Source organism: Atractosteus spatula, chromosome 20, assembly GCF_055471065.1.
Source record: "Atractosteus spatula isolate fAtrSpa1 chromosome 20, fAtrSpa1.hap1, whole genome shotgun sequence".
NCBI lineage: Eukaryota > Metazoa > Chordata > Actinopteri > Semionotiformes > Lepisosteidae > Atractosteus > Atractosteus spatula.
In genome coordinates, this window is record NC_142725.1 from 16,878,686 (window position 1) to 16,900,062 (window position 21,377).

At 40.0% G+C, this 21,377-nt stretch overlaps 3 protein-coding genes across 3 annotated transcripts; all 3 read right to left on the reverse strand.

The window, feature by feature from the left end:
• Positions 1 to 2,140: 2,140 nt before the first annotated feature.
• LOC148817667 (glycine-N-acyltransferase-like protein 3) lies at positions 2,141 to 5,973 on the reverse strand. Its single transcript, XM_088937911.1, has 5 exons — positions 5,896 to 5,973; positions 5,523 to 5,630; positions 3,494 to 3,620; positions 2,911 to 3,031; positions 2,141 to 2,567 (listed from the first exon to the last, which is right to left on the reverse strand). Exons 1-5 carry the CDS (start codon positions 5,971 to 5,973, stop codon positions 2,141 to 2,143), a joined length of 861 nt encoding a protein of 286 aa, XP_088794037.1.
• Positions 5,974 to 9,474: 3,501 nt separating this feature from the next.
• Positions 9,475 to 13,252, reverse strand: LOC148817668 (glycine N-acyltransferase-like protein 3). The gene is made up of 5 exons (XM_088938500.1): positions 13,175 to 13,252; positions 12,732 to 12,839; positions 11,813 to 11,939; positions 10,310 to 10,433; positions 9,475 to 9,886 (listed from the first exon to the last, which is right to left on the reverse strand). The coding sequence occupies exons 1-5, from the start codon at positions 13,250 to 13,252 to the stop codon at positions 9,475 to 9,477; spliced, it is 849 nt and encodes a 282-aa protein (XP_088794626.1).
• Positions 13,253 to 13,425: 173 nt separating this feature from the next.
• On the reverse strand, positions 13,426 to 20,709 carry LOC148817669 (glycine N-acyltransferase-like protein 3). The gene is made up of 8 exons (XM_088938501.1): positions 20,632 to 20,709; positions 20,202 to 20,309; positions 19,317 to 19,443; positions 18,534 to 18,657; positions 17,750 to 18,123; positions 17,054 to 17,083; positions 15,212 to 15,293; positions 13,426 to 13,480 (listed from the first exon to the last, which is right to left on the reverse strand). The coding sequence occupies exons 1-8, from the start codon at positions 20,707 to 20,709 to the stop codon at positions 13,426 to 13,428; spliced, it is 978 nt and encodes a 325-aa protein (XP_088794627.1).
• Between the last annotated feature and the right edge of the window lie 668 nt (positions 20,710 to 21,377).

Consider the following 21,377-nt stretch of genomic DNA (forward strand, 5'->3'; position numbering starts at 1 on the left):
CGAGTCGGAGCCAGAAGACTTTGTCTCCACCTGAAGAGTTCCCTGCCTGGATCTGGATTCTGGTACGGCTTAATATTTAATGTTGAATAAGTAGCCTCCTAGTTGTTTCCAAGAGGCTACTTATAAAACAGGCGTTGGTGTTTGTGTTGACACTAACGAGTCTGAGTCAGAAGACTTTGTCTCCACCTGGAGGCCTCTGTGTCTGAATCTGGATTCTGGCAACAGGGGTGCTGAATGTACTCTAGTGTACAGCTGAAAAGTTCATATTAATAAACTGCTAAGAGGCTACTTATTAAATAGATTTTGTTGTTTCTTGGTGTTGATGTTTGTGTTCTTACATTTACCTCTTCTGGACAATGTGGGGAAACAATACAGGTATATAATAAAATGTTAGGATATGGATTGAAAAGCAGGGCAGCATGGTGGCTCAGTGGTTAGCATTGCTGCCTCACAGTACAGCGGCCCTGGCTTCAATTCCTGGGTTATTGTCTGTGTGGAGTTTGTATGTTCTCCCTGTATTCGTGTGGGTTTCCTCTGGGTGCTCCAGTTTCCTCCCTCAGTCCAATTACATACCGGTAATGTAGGTTAACTGACTTTTGGGAAGATTGGCCCTGCAGTGAGCGTGTTTGTGTCTGTGTGTCTGGCGTCCCATCCAGGTTGTACCCCGTATTTGATAAAGAGATTAGAGGGTTAGGGTTAGGGTGCCCGCAACCCTGTATTTGATAAAGGGATTAGAAATTGGATGGATGGGTTTAAACAAAGAGATTTCCTGTTAAATCAAAATTGACAGCGCTCTAGTATGAGCACAGTTAGAATATTGTGGACAATTTTGGTCACAGGTATTAAAAATGCAAACTAGTCAAACTTCTTCAGAATCAAGAAACTATGAGGAAATGCCTTTCAAGTCAAGAACAGGAGCCCCTTTACACAAATGCTGGTGGGGATCTGGAGGAATCTGCCCATATGGACATGTACCTGCCAAGCTGTACTGAAGCTGATGCCCTGGGTTCTTTCAAGAAACAGCTGGAGGAGATCCTGGGATCAATTACCTTCAATTTACCCAATGGACTAGAGAGGCAGAATGGGCTGCTGTTACTCAAAAGAGTTCCTGTGTTTTTATAACAGCACAGGTCTGTGTTGGTACAGTAGATACTGTGTCAACTGTACACCTTTTTTCTTAATAGACATAGGAGATGAGTACTTATTGCATTTGAATACAAGTCTTGTGGCTCCTATCGCTATAAGACCTGAAAATATTTCATTTATTCAAATTAACACCATGTTTCTTCCCTTTGTGTTTTTTAAGAAAGTTTAAGAGTACTGTGGTGGTACCAAGAAACACTGGACTATAACAGTCTGAATCACATCCAATTCCTGGTTCAAGGAATCCCTGTTTACAGATTAATAACCGTATCAGTTTCCTTAATTTATAATCACTCTCACAGTAGTTCAGGTGGTTCAACAGGCGGCTGATGACCATTGTCTGAGGCAGATCGCCCCTGGATGAGGCTGTAATGACATATTTCGGCCACTAGAGGCCACCTCAACGTGAATCTAACATTCTGGTAAACACAGCATCTGTCTTGGAGAATAATTGCTAAATTAACTGATGGAAATATGATTTTCTTATGATGTTGTAGGTATGTGCATATAAGTGTGTTTGTGTCTCTGTTCGGTCAGTAGCCAAGTGTGGTAAAACCCAACATGTTGGTAGAGTCGAAGAAAAAATTGTAGTTTGAATTCAGTTTTGCAAAGATGACAGTGGCAGCATAGCTAAAGTTGTATGGTGTTTATTTTGAAGAAGTGGTCTACTTGGAGAAGTCTTTTTGCTTTTCTTAAGATCCTTGAAATAGCCATCTGAGCCTTCACACACCCCGAGGTTAGGAGTTGGCGCCATGCGAAGACTCCTGAGCGACAGCAGTGAGGAAACTGTCGCAGAGGAGCAGCCTCGCTCGTCCCATGTCAGCCTGCCGGCAAGGTAGAGAGAGTCTGGCCACATGGAAATGACTGAGTTGAGGAAGTTTCCACTGCTGCTAATTCAGGGTCAGTAAGGCGAGCAAGTGAAGCTCCAAATGCAAGGTGACAAAGGTTAAATATCATACAGTGGCCCAGTCAGCACTTAACTGAGACTAAACAGGGGTTAATGTGCACAGATTGGCCCATTCTTAAATATCAACACAAAGGGGTCTGTCACACCAGGGTAGTTACAGAAGCCAAAAGATTTAAGTATGTTCAATGCAGTAGCATTCTCTGCTAAAACATGGGCATAGACTGGGAAACCCGTAGCATGTATCTGTTTTATAAAAGCATTCAAGACTGCCTTCATGTATCCAGTCCTTCGATACTCAGGTAAGGTGAAAGCCATTCTTATTTCACACAGCTCATCAGAGAGACACCAGGAGACTGGATTCCCACTGTCGTCCAGGATACAGGCACTGGGGAGGTGCTGGATACAGCTCCTCACGTGGCTGAGAGTGAGATCGTTTCCACTGTAGTCAAGCTGCTTCGCCACCAGCTCAGCATGGGAAACCTGCAGACTTGAGATCTTCAGTGCTGGGTCACTATTACAAGTCATAAGTAAGCAAAAAAAAGTACATAACACAACACATTATATCACTGATTTTACATTATGCCTTTGCATTTCTGAAGAGAATAATAATAATCTCCAAATACATGTGGTATCCAATATTAATAGTTGCAGAGTTAAAGCTGTGTAACACTTTCTATAGAAATCCAAAATACTGTTCCCTTTCCCCTACAGTATGTATCTCAAACTCATTACCTCACTGAATGGTTTGTAAAAAGTCAAAGTTTCAGAAAAAAGCTTAATTTCTTCTTTACACTTACAAACGTTACCTAAATAATTAAACAAGACTTAATTCTCTATGTAATTAGTCTTGCACTCACTTTTTCTGTAGAATACTCTCCGGATTGTGATGAACCATCAGATTGCAGTTTGTGAGTTCTTTCACATCCATTCCACTGCTGGTAGCAAATTCTTTTATTAAGGCATGGTAAGAGCCTGGAACACCTTTTTAAAAGAAAGACTGTACAGTGTTATCATTGCAAACATTTTAATGACAAAGAGATGCCATCTTTAAACAACAGACTTTTAAAATTCATGTTATCATAGGAAATATCTGGTTGCCACTATTCATGAAAAAGACAATAAGCTTCTTGAAAAGGCAAACAATTTCTTTGCAAATGGTTGTGCACGTTCTTTGCAGTGGATTAGAGATTCTGTGCATGAGGAGTTCCAAAAAACTTTTAATTAATGTGTCACCAGCTATTCATGTATGTTCAAAATGCTAACAGACCTTCTGGAAAAATATGGAAATGTCATCATGTTAAAGGTTTAAAAGTGCGTTGAATGTTCTGTTTCTGTGGGAGGACTGGGCAAAACAGTTGCAGTGCCAGGTGAGTCAGTTTAAGTCAGTTTCAGTTCATTAATATACATTATAGATCATTATGATCACTTAATGAGATACAGAACCTCTCACAATGGTGTCTTGTGTCCAGTCTATCACCCTGTCATCCATCAGCATCGCCCGCAGATTCACAAGATCCTTCGTGAACATCGTGCACAGATTAGGGAACTGAACTGGATGGCTTGTCAGGTCCTGGGAAAAGAGACATCAGTTTCAAAACTCAAATTCACGATCAGTTTGTTACATAATTAAACTTACTGTCTGTGTATAACACAGTGATCCAGGTACTCCCCAACTCCAAACTCCACCAGTCTCACCCTTTGTCAGTCCTGAGCTGTCAGAGTTTCTCTGTGATCAGTAGGACATGAGTGAGGACACTTCTAGTTTGTGATCATCACAATGTCCAGTCAGATACATGTACAATCATTTACAAGGAGGAGGAGAGAGCTGGTGGTCTTGGCCTCTTGTTGAGTCTTGTGTCTTCCAGAGATTCCCAGCTTTATAGGAGTCTTGATTCACTACAGTCAATTTAAACCCTTGCATGTTCACAGTGCTTTTCATCTGAAAGAATCCAGAAGCTCTTTATCCCCTATAAAGGTCATCACCTACATTAGTAGCACATGCAGATCATGATGAAAATGAAGAATTACATCACCAAAGTATTTATGGGTTATAAATGGGACAGATTATGCAAATCCTACAAATACATAAAACAGTATACAAAGTGTTCCATGGGACCTTTAAAGACCAAGTAGGCAGAAACCTGATTTAATATTTCAGCAGAAGGACAATGCCCCTTACAGCAGACTACTGTGGCACTGGTTTGGAAATTCTAGTGGTAAAGAGAAGAGCACCCCCTAATGGTCAGCAACACCACTTACAGCAGCAACCTGGTCTTTATTAGAGGTCTCCCAGCCCAGTGCTGACTAGTCACAGCCTTAGATAGCAGCTGAGATCTGATGAGATTAGGATAGAAGGCAGTACTGCATGTCAAAAGAAAAGTATTTGAAAATATCCTGTATACTAATACAATGAGATTTTGCTAACATTGATATTTAATGAATTAAAGCTGTAGAACATATACAATACACAGCCTGTATACAGGCTGTAGCTGTAATGACGCGGCGAGATGGAAAATAGCCGCGTGTGACTGAGAGCTGACAAGCACGTCTCGGGCAGCGGCGAGGTGGGAGCGCCGCAACAAAGAGGTGGCAAAAAATGAAATAAAGGCGCACAAAACAAACCCCACACTCAGGTCTGAAAGCGGTCGAGGCTACGAACAAGGGAAGCGCTTAAAGAACAAAGCAGGCGCAAAACACAGGGAGAAAGATAACGGGTGAAAAAACCACGAGGTAACAGGCGCACAGCAACTCAGCGAGGGAAGAGTTTAAAGGAAATGAAACTAATAATGAAATAATTAACTAATTAGAAGACCGCTGTGAAAGTCTGCCTGAGCGTGTTCTAACAGCGCCGGGAGGTGTGCTGTCCAGCGCGGGCATGACAGTAGTCAGAGAGAAAGAGATCATCCGTGATGGTTACCCCAGATCTCACCTCACCTTTTGAATCAGCACTGCTACAACCATGAACTGGTGCTTATTGGACACTTCATGGTTTTCCACACGTTGGACAGCACATCAAAGCACAGGTATCCATGAAAAACTGGAGAATTTCTGAAGAATTAGTTCAATTCAGCAATTAGGTTCAGAAGGATTAAACCCAGTGGTCTCTAAACCGAACCTGCATGCACTTAGAGGGAAAACAGGAGACCCTGATTTAACCCCACACATACATAAGAAGAGCATGCAAACTCCACACAGACAGCAATCAAACCCAGGACCATGAAGGTGTAGAAGAAAAATTCAAATCATCATGCCACCTCAGCAGACACTAAAGTGCTTTACTGCATATCTACTTTGACTAATTTTGCATCTGGCATTTCTCCTTCCCAAACTGGTTTACGGATCAGACTTTTAAAAACTTGTATTTTACAGTAAGAAGACAGGCTTTTGCAAAAAGAACTGAATTCTCTGTTATTTAGGTTATTTTTAGTCTTCGCTCTTTGCAGATTTTCGGATCTCTCTTGTCATTCTGTACCTTGTTTTGACGTCTACAGATGACAGTGTTGAAGTTTGGCCAAGAGTCCACACAGATCTCAAGGTTGCACCTGTTACTGTTCATGATGTGGAGGAGACCCCCATACACCTGAATAATACAGAGCACATCATCATGCAGCAGGTACAAGCTTATCTCACACTGCTCATTCTAGAGCTACAGGAACACAACACAGACACAGTAATTAAAAAATAAAATTAACACTTCCAAAGAAAATAAGATAAAATCAAATTCATTATAACATTGTCTTAGAATGATATGTCAATAACAACTCAAATATTAAAATGCCACCTTTCATAATACAAAATTCAGATCAGAAGCAATACCCATCAGAAGTGTATATAAAATACGTTACCGTGATTGGTTGAGGAATCTGCTTGAGAAGGATGTTTTTCAAGGTAGAAAGATCTTTAAATGATTTTAAAATAAACATCTCTATTGCTAACTGGCCTGGTACTGTATGTCCTGAATCTCTGAGGTCCTCTCACTGATCTGCCTTCTGCTCAGACCTACTTTTGTAAGGGTTACCTGCAATATCATGGATATATACAGTATACACGCTCTCACTGTCAGCCATGGTGAACAGGAACATTTAAAAGTTCACACCCAGCAGCTAGAACTCTTTGTCCCCACCTGAGGGCTTGTGTGCCTGGATTTGGATTCTGATAACGGGTGTGTGGAATTATATGCATCCAAAAACATCCTGGTAGGTTAGTTGGGTTCGGGGAAATTGGTCCGATGTGAGTGTATGAGTGACAGTGTCTGTGTGTTCCCTGTGATGGACTGACGTCCTGTCTTACACACGTTGCTGGCCTGGACAGGCTCCGGCTTCTCTGTGATCCTGTACTGGATCAAGGGGCAAGGAAATAGGGGGGTGGATTGAGAACTGTAAGATCTACACCTGGGCATGTTTTGTTAAAATGTACAATGCACTAGTAAGAGCACATTTTGAATATTGAGTACAGGTTTGGGCACAACATTCCAGTGAAGAGCCACCGGTTACATTTTCGGACTTAAAGGAATATTCTGCACTGACTGAAAAAAACTAGACATTTAAGACTTGAAGAAAAAGATTACGAAGGGACCTGATCTTGGTATTTAAAACAACCAGGGGAGATGATGAAGACAAACCAGTCAGCCAAGGTCAAAGCTCTTCAGAATCAACAGTAAAATGAAAACCAGAGGCCAGCAGCCATATGCCCCTACAGCTTACAGCTGACAGCCCACTGAAGCTCAGCAGGTGTGAACCTGGCTGGTATCTGGATGGGAGACCTTTTGGGAAAGCTAAGGTTACTGCTGGAAGAGGTGTTAGTTGGGCCAGTAAGGGGTTCTCACCCTGTGGTCTGTGTGGGTCTTAATGCCCCAGTATAGTATAGGGGACAACAAACTGTATAAAGGCACCTATCTTTGGATGGACAGAGACATAAAACTGAGGTCCTGACTCTTTGTTGTCATTATAAATCGCTACACAATGCATATCTTCAATCACTGGTCACAGAGAATGCTCTTCGGTTGTAATGTACTGTACAGCTTGTACTCCCTTATCGCAAGAACGCTGTCTTGATTGTGGTCTTGGTGTTCTGACATTTTATTCCAATGATAGAGGCAACTTCTTTTATCGGGTCAGTATGATCTTGGGATTAGGGAAATTATTTTCTGCTATCATGGCATTTCTTTAGGACAAGTTGATGTCAACTTTAAATGTACACAACACTTACCTTTTTGTTCTTCTTAGGAAATAACTGTGGAATCTCAGAAGTTACTAGAACATTTCAGAATTAATTTTTACAAATGTATTAAATCTCTGATATTTATCTTTTCCGCTTTAATAAGAGAATATGCACCTGTGAACAGAAACAACATTGCACTGAAACAAAGGATTCTCCATGTACTTACAGGTAAGGAAATGAAATGCTGAATAATGCATTTACCTCCTGCTCCACAGAAGACAGACGGTTTTGCATGTCTGTCTATTGGTATTCAACATGTCCATGATGGAGTTGAGTGGAGACTGTACTAACTGGAGAAAACCTGGATGAACATGCAAACTCCACACAGACATCCAACTCTCTCAGTGTAAATGTTCACTTTCTTGGCTTAAATAAATTCAAACAAATATATGATGAAAAGACATAAACAAGACGTGTTGCTTTGCCTTATACAAGGCTACAGGGCAGGTACATACTGATCTTTGTTTTGCAAGATTGTGCACATTCCTTGCAGTGGCTTAGTGTTACTGGGAATGAGAAGTGTCACAAATCTTCAGGTTTGAAAAGCTTTCCTTTTCTCTTTTATTTTTGAATTGGAAATAGTGTCCTTATTGTTTATTTGTAATGTTGACTAGCTACCCCTGATGGACAACCTCGGTGCGGTAGAAGCTCAAAACGAACTACATGTTATTTAACTTTCTTATCTTCTGCCTGTTGATGATGGTACCGGGGTGGTGCTTGCGACAGCGTCCCCTATTGACAAACTGTACGAGTTGCAGAAAATGTATTTTTAAAGAGAATCTTTCTTGCTCTCCTTTTTGAGTTTGGACAACACTCACTCTCTAGGAAGCAGTGCCTTTCTACTGGAAAGAAAAGCAAGACGAAAGCAACAAAAATCTGTTCTTTCGCCATCTGTCTGTCTTTTTTCCTTCCATCCCCCCCACAAATTGGAGGACATCTTTATTATTAATACATTTTTCTCAACTTTTAATTTCCTTAATGCATCTCTTTCCCTTCCTTTACTTACTAAACGATATTAATTTTCTTCCACTCCGTGTATCGGACACAACATTCCATATTTACACAACTGTTTAAATTGATTTATCTTACCTGCCAGACTATAAGCAATATTTTCATGTTGAATTTGTGGGACAGTGCAGCATTTACAGAATGACACACATTGACTTTTTGTTTTTGTTGAATCAAGAATGCACATAAAGATAGATGGGAATATCTAAGTTTGAATAATTTATTTTTTAAATGTAATTGTCTGAGCAGAACACTAATTGTGTGTATGTGTGTTGTCTGTTTTCCCAATTTGTAAATCAGGAATTTCCCAACTGCCCATGCCCTGCTATGTGCTTTGCAATTGGCAACTAGAAAACAACAGGTGATTTGGCTTTTTATCCAATTAATTTATTTAATTCAGCAAATGGGGCCAGAGCAGTAAAAAAACAGGTTTCTAAACCTCACCTGCATGTGTCTGGGAAGAAAGCAGGGACCCTGAGAAAATCCCAGACATGGAGAACATGCAAACTCCACACAGACAGGACTCTTGGTGTAAAGTATTAATTAAAATCCCCAAGCCACCTCCGTAGACTTTGAAGACACTTTCAATATATCTATATCATATCTTTATATAATCACAAATAATTTTCATGTGCTTTGTATGTGGTGTTAATACCTGCTACACACCCACCACTTCCTTTATTCATAGTTTGGTTCAATGCACCTACATTTGGATTCCTTTATCACAACAGCTGTTAATATCTGCTTTGTACAGATCTTTCTCCTCACCAAATTGATACTTTGTTTTACAGTCCTGCACTATGACAAAATTCCTTTCAGCACTGTACTGTATATGTGAAAATGGGTTTTGCAAAAACAATAGAAGCAGTTCTAGTAAGAATTTAATTTTCTTATTTAAGCTATTTAGTCTTTGTATTTTGCAGACTTGCACTTTTTGACTTCTCTTGTCATCCTGTACCTTGTTTTGCTCATTCCAGAGCCACAGTAACACAACATGCAGGTGTGTAGATGGGGTGGTGGGAGAGGTTTCAGAGAGATGTGCTACTGAAGTCCAAGATGTATTCATATATTTTATTTAGTAACCTCTAACGATTTATCAAGAAGTTAATTAACTAGAGTAAACCTAAACATTTACATTTTTATTAAAAAGTGAAAATCAATCAGATGAGGGTGATGTAGGTTTCAATGTGACTCCATTAACTGGCCTTTTTGGATACGAGAATTTTTACAGCACGTTTCCCAGGGACAAAAGTGTAGTTGAAAGATTTAAACATGTTAATTGCAGCAGTATTCTCTTCTGCAACATGGCCATAGATAGGTAAGCCCATTGCATGCATCTGTTTTAGCAGAGCAGTAAAGACTGTCTTCATGTAGCCAGTCCTTCGATACCCAGGTAAGGTGAAAGCCATTCTCATTTCACACAGCTCATCAGAGAGACACCAGGAGACTGGATTCCCACTGTCGTCCAGGATACAGGCACTGGGGAGGTGCTGGATACAGCTCCTCACATGGCTGAGAGTGAGGTCACTTCCTCTGAAGGCAGTGTGCTCCACCACCAGGTCAGCATGGGAAACCTGCAGGCTTGAGATCTTCAGTGTAGGGTCACGCCTGTAAGTAATAGGAAAGAAAATAAAGAAGAAAATACACCAGATCTCTGTTTGCACATTTTGTCATTGAATTTCTTCAGAGCATTATAATATGTGTATTTTTGTAAGTATTAAACACATGAGTTAAAAGTGTAATACTTTCTACAAGTCAAAACTTTTTCCCCTTCCCCCTTGTTACTGATTCCCTCACTGAATGGTTCTATACATTTCACATAAATAAATTAAACACTATCATAAGCCTATACAATAATTGCAATTAAAGTAATCAATTAAAAAGGTTTAAAAAATATCTTAAAATCTACAAAGATTACCTAATAACCAGACTCAGACCCCAGTCCCCAGCACTGCAATGCAGCAATGCCAACCACTGTGCCACCATGCCCTCCCAGTCAAGCCTTTATCCTCTCTCTAGTCTTGCACTCACTCCATGTGTAGAACACTCTGTGGATTCTGATGAAAAATCAGTTTGAAGCCGCTGAATTCTTCAACATCCATTCCACCGCTGGTAGCAACTTCTTTTATTAAGTCACAGTAAGTGCCTGGAATACCTTTTTAAAAAAACAAGTTGTACACTATTTTTACAGCAAATTTTTGTGGCCAAGAGATGCCACCTTTAAACAACAGACTATTTAAAATTCATTTTATCATGGGAAATAACTCTGGAATTCTGGAAAATGTCTAGACGTTGTCATAATTATGACACTCCGAAGTAAATTACATTTCACATTTGTTTTTTTCACTGCAATAAGGGAATATAATATCTTTACATGTATATACATTTGCACTGAAACTGACAGAGCCTCCAAATTCTGGCAGATAAGTATCTGTAAAATATATCTCCTTTATCCCATTTTGGCATACAGTAAACTTTAAACCAAATATTTTAGGTTGACACTGTAGCACTCCAGACACATGACAAGTGTTCTGTCCAGACATTCAAATTCGAATTAAATTATTCAAATATCAGAAATGTGACTGAAAAATTCAAATGACTGTTTCAGAAGATGTGACATAATTTTATATGTGTTTGTGTTTTATTCATTAAACTAAAAACAACAATACTGCAATGTGCAAAGAACTTGTAGAGTTAAACAAAATTTGTCTCTTCCTGTTACTTTTTCAAAATGTTTGGCTGTGCTGATCCATAGTGTGTTCTGGAGGAAATGAGCTCAGGATCCCAGAACTATGAAGCCTTTTTATAGTAACAAATAAAAACAAATATAAAAGCTAGATGTGGAAAAATGGAGACCTACAACAATGCCAGTTATTTCTGGGAATACATACAGAGGCCTGCCAGATCATGAATGGGATTCTGCTTTTCATGTATGTTAAAGCAGCTGGATATTTAAACAGTACTCTCTGGTCCCCATGACTGTGCACGTTCCTTGCAGTGGATTACTGATGGTTAAAACGGGGATCGCCACAACACTCCGTACAGTACCTTACTAGCTGTTCATGTGCGTTAGTATTTAAAATGTTAAAAGAAAACATGGAAACCATGTAAATGTTTCCTTCTTCTTTAGAAGGACGGTACATTTGCAATCTAGTCTTGAGCGAGTGTGAATGTGGGCGTGGCGAGATGCAGTTTTAGGAGATTAACGGATTAGGAATAATGTGGCTCCACAGGACACGGCCGTTACTTTACAGACCACAGTGCCTGACACACCCATCATGGCCTTTTGGTTAACTTCTTTGCTCTTTTCCTGAACTTATGCTCATTCTCCTCCGAGAGTGGTACTGTTATATGGACCCTCACTGGGGCAGCTAGGACAGCTGACATTGCACAGGTACGCCCTCACTTGTCTTGTTAGTTTATAGACTTGCTTCAGCAGCAGTCAGATATCAACACATGCTTCTCTAATGGGAGCTCTGCGTCCCTCACACTCACTCCTTGTATCATATCGCAATACTTAATGAGCTACAGAACCTCTCACAATGGTGTCTTGTGTCCAGTCTATCACCCTGTCATCCATCAGCATCGCCCGCAGATTCTCAAGATCCTTCGTGAACATCGTGCACAGATTAGGGAACTGAACTGGATGGCTTCTCAGGTCCTGGGAAAAGAGACATCAGTTTCAAAACTCAAATTCACATTCAATTTCTTACATAATTAAACTTACTGTCTGTTTATAACACAGTGATCCAGGTACTCCCCAACTCCAAACTCCACCAGTCTCACCCTTCGTCAGTCCTGAACTGTCAGAGTTTCTCTGTGATCAGTAGGACATGAGTGAGGACACTTCTAGTTTGTGATCATTACAATGTCCAGTCAGATACATGTACAATCATTGACAGGGAGGAGGAGAGAGCTGGTGGACCTGGCCTCTTGCTGAGTCTTGTGTCTTCCAGATATTCCCAGCTTTAAACTGGTATATGTCTTTTTGTATTCCACCCCCACCCATTGGACAGCACATCAAAGCACAGGTATCCATGAAAAACTGAAGAAGTTCTGCAGAATTAGCGCAAATCATGTTCAGGTGTTTTTACATTGTGGTAAGACCTGCTATACCTTATATGTCATTTACATTGTGTTTTGTTTCTATGCACTTACTACATTGCTTTGTACTCCTCAATCATAATTGCTTTTAAAGAGCTTTGTGCTTTGACTAACTTTGCATCTGATATTTCTCTGTCCCAAAATGGTTTTTAGATTAGACTTTTAAAAAGCTTAATCTTTTTACATATTTTACACGACATGTCCTGCACTGTTACTTCACTCAATATGAACACAGGTTTCGCAAAAATAATGAAAATGGTTCTCGTAAAAGCATAATTCCGTGTTATTTAAGTTATTTAAGTAGTCTTTGATCTTTGCAGATTTTCACATCTTCCTTGTCATTCTGTACCTTGTTTTGACGTCTACAGATGACAGTGTTGACGTTTGGCCAAGAGTCCACACAGATCTCAAGGTTGCACCTGTTACTGTTCATGATGTGGAGGAGACCCCCATACACCTGAATAATACAGAGCACATCATCATGCAGCAGGTACAAGGCGTTCTCACACTCTTACATTCTCACACATTCTAGAGATTCAGGGACACAACAGGGAAACAGTAATTAAAAATTAAAATTAACACTTCCAAAGAAAATAAGATAAAATCAAATTCATTATATCATTGTCTTAGAACAAAAGAATTTCCATGGCACATTCACATGATAAAACTGTAGCTATCATTGTCTTACCATGTTAAGACAATAACCACTCAAGCACTAAAATACCACCATTATAATTAAAAAAACACAGATAAGAAGCAATACCTATCGCAAGTGTTTATAAAGTACTTTACCATGATTGATTGAGGAATCTGCTTGAGAAGGATGTTTTTCAAGGTAGAAAGATCTTTAAATGATTTTAACATAAACATCTCTATTGCTAACTGGACTGGGACTCTACAGTATGTCCTGAATCTCTGAGGTCCTCTCACTGATCTGCCTTCTGCTCAGACCTGGTTTTGTAAGAGTTACCTGCAGCATCACTCATACTGTATATATACACGCTCTCACTGCCACTCACTGTACACCTGGAACATTTTAAAGTTCACACCCAGAAGTCTTTGTGCCCACCTGAGGGCTTCTGTGCCTGGATCTGGATTCTGTTAACAGGTGTGTGGAATTATATGCATCTAAAAACATCCTGGTAGGTTAGTTGGGTTCTGGGAAATTGGTCTTACGCACATTGCTGGCCGATTTCACGTCACCTGCCTCTCGCTCCAGAAGATCTTATCTCCTTCAATCACGCACCTCACATTCTCACACCCATGTTCACTCCCATATGTAAACCCACTCTCATACCACCCCTCACTCAGTATTGGATTACTCCTGTCTAAGCTACTCTGTCTCCTTCTTCCTGCGCACTCTCTTCGATCCCTGGCCTCCATTTCTGACTCCCGGTTACTGATTTGGCACTTCAGTGATACTCCTGGTTTAGACTCCTGCTTCTCCTACAACCACGTCTCTCTCTCTACCTCTTCGGCGCTAATGTTTAGTACTCTTAACTACACGATTTCTGACCATAGACTGGCTTAATGTTTACGTCTCCAGAATGAAGGATTCTGCGTAAGATCTGCAGACGCAACCGTCACACCTGGGACAGGCTCCGGCTTCTCTGTGATCCTGTACTGGATCAAGGGGCTAAGAAATAGGGGGATGGATTGAGAACTGTAAGATTTACACCTGGGAATGTTTTGTTAAAATGTACAATGCAGTAGTAAGAGAACATTTTGAATATTGAGTACAGTTTGGACACAACATTCCAGTGAAGAGCCACCAGTTACATTTTCAAACTTAAAGGAATGTCCTGCACTGACTGAAAAAAATAGACATTTTAGACTTGAAGAAAAAGATTGCGAAGGGACCTGATCCTGGTATTTAAAACAACCAGGGGAGATGATAAAGATAAACTAGGAAAACCAGTCAGCCAAGGTCAAAGCTCTTCAGAATCAACAGTAAAATGAAAACCAGAGGCCAGCAGCCATATGCCCCTACAGTTTACAGCTGACAGCCCACTGAAGCTCAGCAGGTGTGAACCTGGCCGGTATCTGGATGGGAGACCTTTTGGGAAAGCTAAGGTTGCTGCTGGAAGAGGTGTTAGTGGGGCCAGTAAGGGGTTCTCACCCTGTGGTCTGTGTGGGTCTTAATGCCCCAGTATAGTATAGGGGACACAAAACTGTATAAAGGCACCTACCTTTGGATGGACAGAGACATAAAACTGAGGTCCTGACTCTTTGTTGTCATTATAAATCCCAGGGTGCTTCTTGAAAAGAGTAGGAGTGTTTTCCCTGGCATCCTGGCCAAATTTCCCATTGGCCTTTACCCATCATGGCCTCCTAATACTCCCCATCTGTGAACTGGCTTCATCACTCTGCTCTCCTCCCCACTGAGAGCTAGTTTGGAATTCAACCCAGGGCTCCACTTCTGCAAGGCGTCAATGCTAATCACTGTGCCACCCAGTAATTGCATGCTTAGCCAATATTTGCTTAATTAGTTGATTTTAATATGAGGATTTTCTTTTGATATTTTTGGTGTGTGCCTATGTGTGTTTGTGTCTCCGTTTGGCTCAGTAGCTCAGGATAGGAAAGCCCAAGGTGTCTGTAGAGTCCAAGTAAATGTTGTAGTTGGAATTCAGTTTAGCAAAACTAAACTGCAAACTAGCAAACATGACAGTAGCAGCATAACAAAAACTGTACAGGAACAAATAAAGGCTTATTCCATGCCGAAAAGCAAAGAAACAACGTTTCAGCTGTGGAGCCTTCTTCAGCCTTCCTCACAGAACATTTTTACAAAAAGCAGCCTGTGCGCCGTATTTTTCTTCTTTTTTTTCCCACCCAGTTTTCGCCAGCCTCACGCCCTCAGACAGGGAGTCGACTTTTTCCGGTGTTCGCCTCGGCTCTGCCCGCTCCCGCATCGCTACACAACGGCCATCTTGCCATCACTGGTCACAGAGAATGCTCTTCGGTTGTAATGTGCTGTACAGCTTGTACTCCCTTATCGCAAGAAAGCTGTCTTGATTCTGGTCTTGGTGTTCTGACATTTTATTCCAATGATAGAGGCAACTTCTTTTATCGGGTCAGTATGATCTTGGGATATTTTAAGATTAGGGAAATTATTTTCTGCTATCATGGCATTTCTTAAGGACAAGGTGATGTCAACTTAAATGTACACAACACTTACCTTTTTGTTCTTAGGAAATAACTGTGGAATTTCAGAAGTTACTAGAACGTTTCAGAATTATTTTTTACAAATTTATTAATCTATTTATTAAATCTATTTAATATTTTCCACTTTAATAAGAGAATATGCACCTGTGAACAGAAACAACATTGCACTGAAACAAAGGATTCTCCATGTACTTACAGGTAAGGAAAAGAAATGCTGAATAATGCATTTACCTCCTGCTCCACAGAAGACAGACAGTTTTGCATGTCTGTCTATTGGTATTCAACATGTCCATGATGGAGTTGAGTGGAGACTATACTAACCGGAGAAAACCTGGATGAACATGCAAACTCCACACAGACATCCAACTCTCTCAGTGTAAATGTTCACTTTCTTGGCTTAAATAAATTCAAACAAATATATGATGAAAAGATGTAAACAAGATGTGTTGCTTTGCCTTATACAAGGCTACAGGGCAGGTACATACTGATCTTTGTTTTGCAAGATGGTGCACATTCCTTGCAGTGGCTTAGTGTTACTGGGAATGAGAAGTGTCACAAATCTTCAGGTTTGAAAAGCTTTCCTTTTCTCTTTTATTTTTTAAACGGAAATACTGTCCTTATTGTTTATTTGTAATGTTGACTAGCTACCGCTGATAGACAACCTCGGTGAGGTAGAAGCTCAAAACTTTAACTTTATTTAACTTTCTTATCTTCTGCCTGTTGGTGCTTGCGACAGCGGCCCCTATTGACAAATTGTATGAGTTGCTGAAAATGTATTTTAAAAATAATCTTTTTTTCTCTCCTTTTTGAGTTTGGACAACACTTGCTCTCTAGGAAGCAGTGCCTTTCTACTGGAAAGAAAAGCAAGTTAAAAGCAACAAAATCTGTTCTTTCGCCATCTGCCACTGATGGTCTGTCTTTTTTTCCCCTCCATCCCCCCCAAAAACTGGAAGACAACTTTATTTTTAATACATTTTTCTCAACTTTTAATTTCCTTAATACATCTCTTTCCCTTCCTTTACTTACTAAACAATATTAATTTTCTTCCACTCCGTGTATCGTACACAACATTCGATATTTACATGCCCATTTAAATTGATTTATCTTACCTGCCAGACTATAAGCAATATTTTCATGTTGAATTTGTGGAACAGTGCAATATTTATGGAATGACACACATTGACAGTTTTTGTATTTGTTGAATCAAAAATGCACCTAAAGATGGATGGAAAAATAAAAGTTTTCTTTTTCTGGTCACATCAAAGATTCTACTGTTTGAATAATTTATTTTTTAAATTTAATTGTCTGAGCAGAACACTAATTGTGTGTATGTGTGTTGTCTGTCTTCCCAATTTGTAAATCAGGAATTTCCCAACTGCCCATGCCCTGCTATGTGCTTTGCAATGTGCAACTAGAAAACAACAGGTGATTTGGATTTTTATCCAATGAATTTGTTTAATTCAGCAAATGGGGTCAGAGCAGTAAAAAACATAAGTTTCTAAACCTCACCTGCATCTGTCTGGGAAGAAAGCAGGGACCCTGAGAAAATCCCACCCATAGAGAACATGCAAATTCCACACTCTAGGTGTAAAGTATTAATTAAAATCCCCAAGCCACCTCAGTGGACTCTCTATGCACCTCGTTCAGATTCCTTTATGACAACAGCTGTTAATATCTGCTTTGAATACATTTATTCTGATATTTCTCCTTACCAAATTGGTTTATGGTTCAAATAAATGCTCTATACTTTACTGTGTTTTACAGTCCTCCACTATTACAAAATTCCTTCCAGCACTCTACTGCATATGTGAAAATAGGTTTTGCAAAAACAATAGAAACAGTTCTAGTAAGAATTTAATTCTCTTATTTAAGTTATTTAGTCTTTGTATTTTGCAGACTTGCACTTTTTGACTTCTCTTGTCATCCTGTACCTTGTTTTGCTCATTCCAGAGCCACAGTAACACAACATGCAGGTGTGTAGATGGGGTAGTGGGAGAGGTTTCAGAGAGATGTGCTACTGAAGTTCAAGATGTATTCATGTATTTTATTTAGTAACCTCTAATAATAAATCAAGAAGTTAATTAACTAGAGTAAACCCAAACATTATGTTTTTATTAAAAAGTGACAATCAATCAGATGAGGATGATGTAGGTTTCAACGTGACTCCATTAACTGGCCTTTTGAATACAAGAATTTTGACAGCACATTTCCCAGGGACAAAAGTGTAGTTGAAAGATTTAAACATGTTAATTGCAGCAGTATTCTCTTCTGCAACATGGGCATAGATAGGTAAGCCCATCGCATGTATCTGTTTTAGCAGAGCAGTCAAGACTGTCTTCATGTATCCAGTCCTTCGATACTCAGGTAAGGTGAAACCCATTCTCATTTCACACAGCTCATCAGAGAGACTCCAGGAGACTGGATTCCCACTGTCGTCCAGGATACAGGCACTGGGGAGGTGCTGGATACAGCTCCTCACATGGCTGAGAGTGAGGTCACTTCTTCCAAAGTCAAACTGCTTCACCACCAGTTCAGCATGGGAAACCTGCAGGCTTGAGATCTTCAGTGTAGGGTCACTCCTGTAAGTAACAGGCAAGAAAATAAAGAAGAAAATACACCAGATCTCTGTTTGCACATTTTGTCATTGAATTTCTTCAGAGAATTATAATATGTGTATTTTTGTAAGTATTAAACACATGAGTTAAAAGTGTAACAGTTTCTACAAGTCAAAACCTTTTCCCCTTCCCCCTTGTTGCTGATTCCCTCGCTGAATGGTTCTATACATTTCACATAAATAAATTAAACACTATCATAAGCCTATACAATAATTGCAATTAAAAAGGTTTAAAAAATATCTTAAAATCTACAAAGATTACCTAATAACCAGACTCAGACCCCAGTCCCCAGCACTGCAACGCAGCAATGCCAACCACTGTGCCACCATGCCCTCCCAGTCAAGCCTTTATCCTCTCTCTAGTCTTGCACTCACTCCATGTGTAGAACACTCTGTGGATTCTGATGAAAAATCAGTTTGAAGCCGCTGAATTCTTCAACATCCATTCCACCGCTGGTAGCAACTTCTTTTATTAAGTCACAGTAAGAGCCTGGAATACCTTTTTAAAAAAACAAGTTGTACACTGTTTTTAAAACAAATTCTTCTTTTACAACAGATGCCACCTTTAAACAACAGACTTTTTAAAATTCATTTTATCATGGCATATAACTATGGAATTATGGAAAATGTCTAGATGTTGTCATAATTATGACACAACACTCCGTACAGTACCTTACTAGCTGTTCATGTGCGTTAGTATTTAAAATGTTAAAAGAAAACATGGAAACCATGTAAATGTTTCCTTCTTCTTTAGAAGGACGGTACATTTGCAATCTAGTCTTGAGCGAGTGTGAATGTGTGCGTGGCGAGATCCAGTTTTAGGAGATTAACGGATTAGGAATAATGTGGCTCCACAGGACACGGCCGTTACTTTACGGACCACAGTGCCTGACACACCCATCATGGCCTTTTGGTTAACTTCTTTGCTCTTTTCCTGAACTTATGCTCATTCTCCTCCGAGAGTGGTACTGTTATATGGACCCTCACTGGGGCAGCTAGGACAGCTGACATTGCACAGGTACGCCCTCACTTGTCTTGTTAGTTTATAGACTTGCTTCAGCAGCAGTCAGATATCAACACATGCTTCTCTAATGGGAGCTCTGCGTCCCTCACACTCACTCCTTGTATCATATCGCAATACTTAATGAGCTACAGAACCTCTCACAATGGTGTCTTGGGTCCAGTCTATCACCCTGTCATCCATCAGCATCGCCCGCAGATTCTCAAGATCCTTCGTGAACATCGTGCACAGATTAGGGAACTGAACTGGATGGCTTCTCAGGTCCTGGGAAAAGAGACATCAGTTTCAAAACTCAAATTTGACACTCACGTTCAGTTTGTTACATAATTAAACTTGCTGTCTGTTTATAGCACAGTTATCCAGGTACTCCCCAACTCCAAACTCCACCAGTCTCACCCTTCGTCAGTCCTGAACTGTCAGAGTTTCTCTGTGATCAGTAGGACATGAGTGTGGACACTTCTAGTTTCAGATCATTACAATGTCCAGTCAGATACATGTACAATCATTGACAGGGAGGAGGAGAGAGCTGGTGGACCTGGCCTCTTGCTGAGTCTTGTGTCTTCCAGATATTCCCAGCTTTAAACTGGTATATGTCTTTTTGTATTCCACCCCCACCCATTGGACAGCACATCAAAGCACAGGTATCCATGAAAAACTGAAGAATTAGCGCAAATCATGTTCAGGTGTTTTTACATTGTGGTAAGACCTGCTATACATTGCTTTGTACTCCTCAATTATAATTGCTTTTAAAGAGCTTTGTGCTTTGACTAACTTTGCATCTGATATTTCTCTTTTCCAAAATGGTTTTTAGATTAGACTTTTAAAAAGCTTAATGTTTTTACATATTTTACACGACATGTCCTGCACTGTTACAAAACTCCTATTAGCACTCAATATGAAGACAGGTTTTGCAAAACTAATGAAAACGGTTCTCGTAAAAGCATAATTCCGTGTTATTTAAGTTATTTAAGTAGTCTGATCTTTGCGGATTTTCACATTTTCCTTGTCATTCTGTACTGTACCTTGTTTTGACGTCTACAGATGACAGTGTTGAAGTTTGGCCAAGAGTCCACACAGATCTCAAGGCTGCACCTGTTACTGTTCATGATGTGGAGGAGACCCCCATACACCTGAATAATACAGAACAGATCATCATGCAGCAGGTACAAGCTGTTCTCACACTGCTCATTCTAGAGCTACAGGAACACAACACAGACACATTAATTTAAAATTAAAATTAACACTTCCAAAGAAAATAAGATAAAATCAAATTCATTATATCTGTCTTAAAATAAAATAATTTCCATGGCACATTCACATGATAAAACTGTAGCTATCATTGTCTTACTATGTTAAGACAATAACCACTCAAGCACTAAAATACCACCATTATAATTAAAAAAACACAGATAAGAAGCAATACCTATCGCAAGTGTTTATAAAGTACTTTACCATGATCGATTGAGGAATCTGCTTGAGAAGGATGTTTTTCAAGGTAGAAAGATCTTTAAATGATTTTAACATAAACATCTCTATTGCTAACTGGACTGGGACTCTACAGTATGTCCTGAATCTCTGAGGTCCTCTCACTGATCTGCCTTCTGCTCAGACCTGGTTTTGTAAGAGTTACCTGCAGTATCACTCATACTGTATATATACACGCTCTCACTGCCACTCACTGTACACCTGGAACATTTTAGTTCACACCCAGAAGTCTTTGTCCCCACCTGAGGGCTTGTGTGCCTGGATTTGGATTCTGTTAACAGGTGTGTTGAATTACACGCATTCAAAAACATCCTGGTAGGTTACTGTAGTTGGGTTCTGTGAAATTGGTCCGATGTGAGTGTATGAGTGGCAGTGTCTGTGTGTTCCCTGCGATGGACTGACCTCCTGTCTTACACATGTTGCTGGCCGGGACAGGCTCCTCTGTGATCCCATACTGGATCAAGGGGCAAGGAAATAGGGGGGTGGATTGAGAACTGTAAGATTTACACCTGGGGATGTTTTGTTAAAATGTACAATGCACTAGTAAGAGCACATTTTGAAGAACTCATTTTGAAAAACTAGACCTCTTTAGTCTTGAAGAAAAAGATTGCGAAAAGAGTAGGGGTGTTTACCCTGGCATCCTGGCCTTTACCAGTCATGGCCTCCTAATAATCCCCATCTCATCTTCATCACTCTGCTCTCCTGGTGTGTGG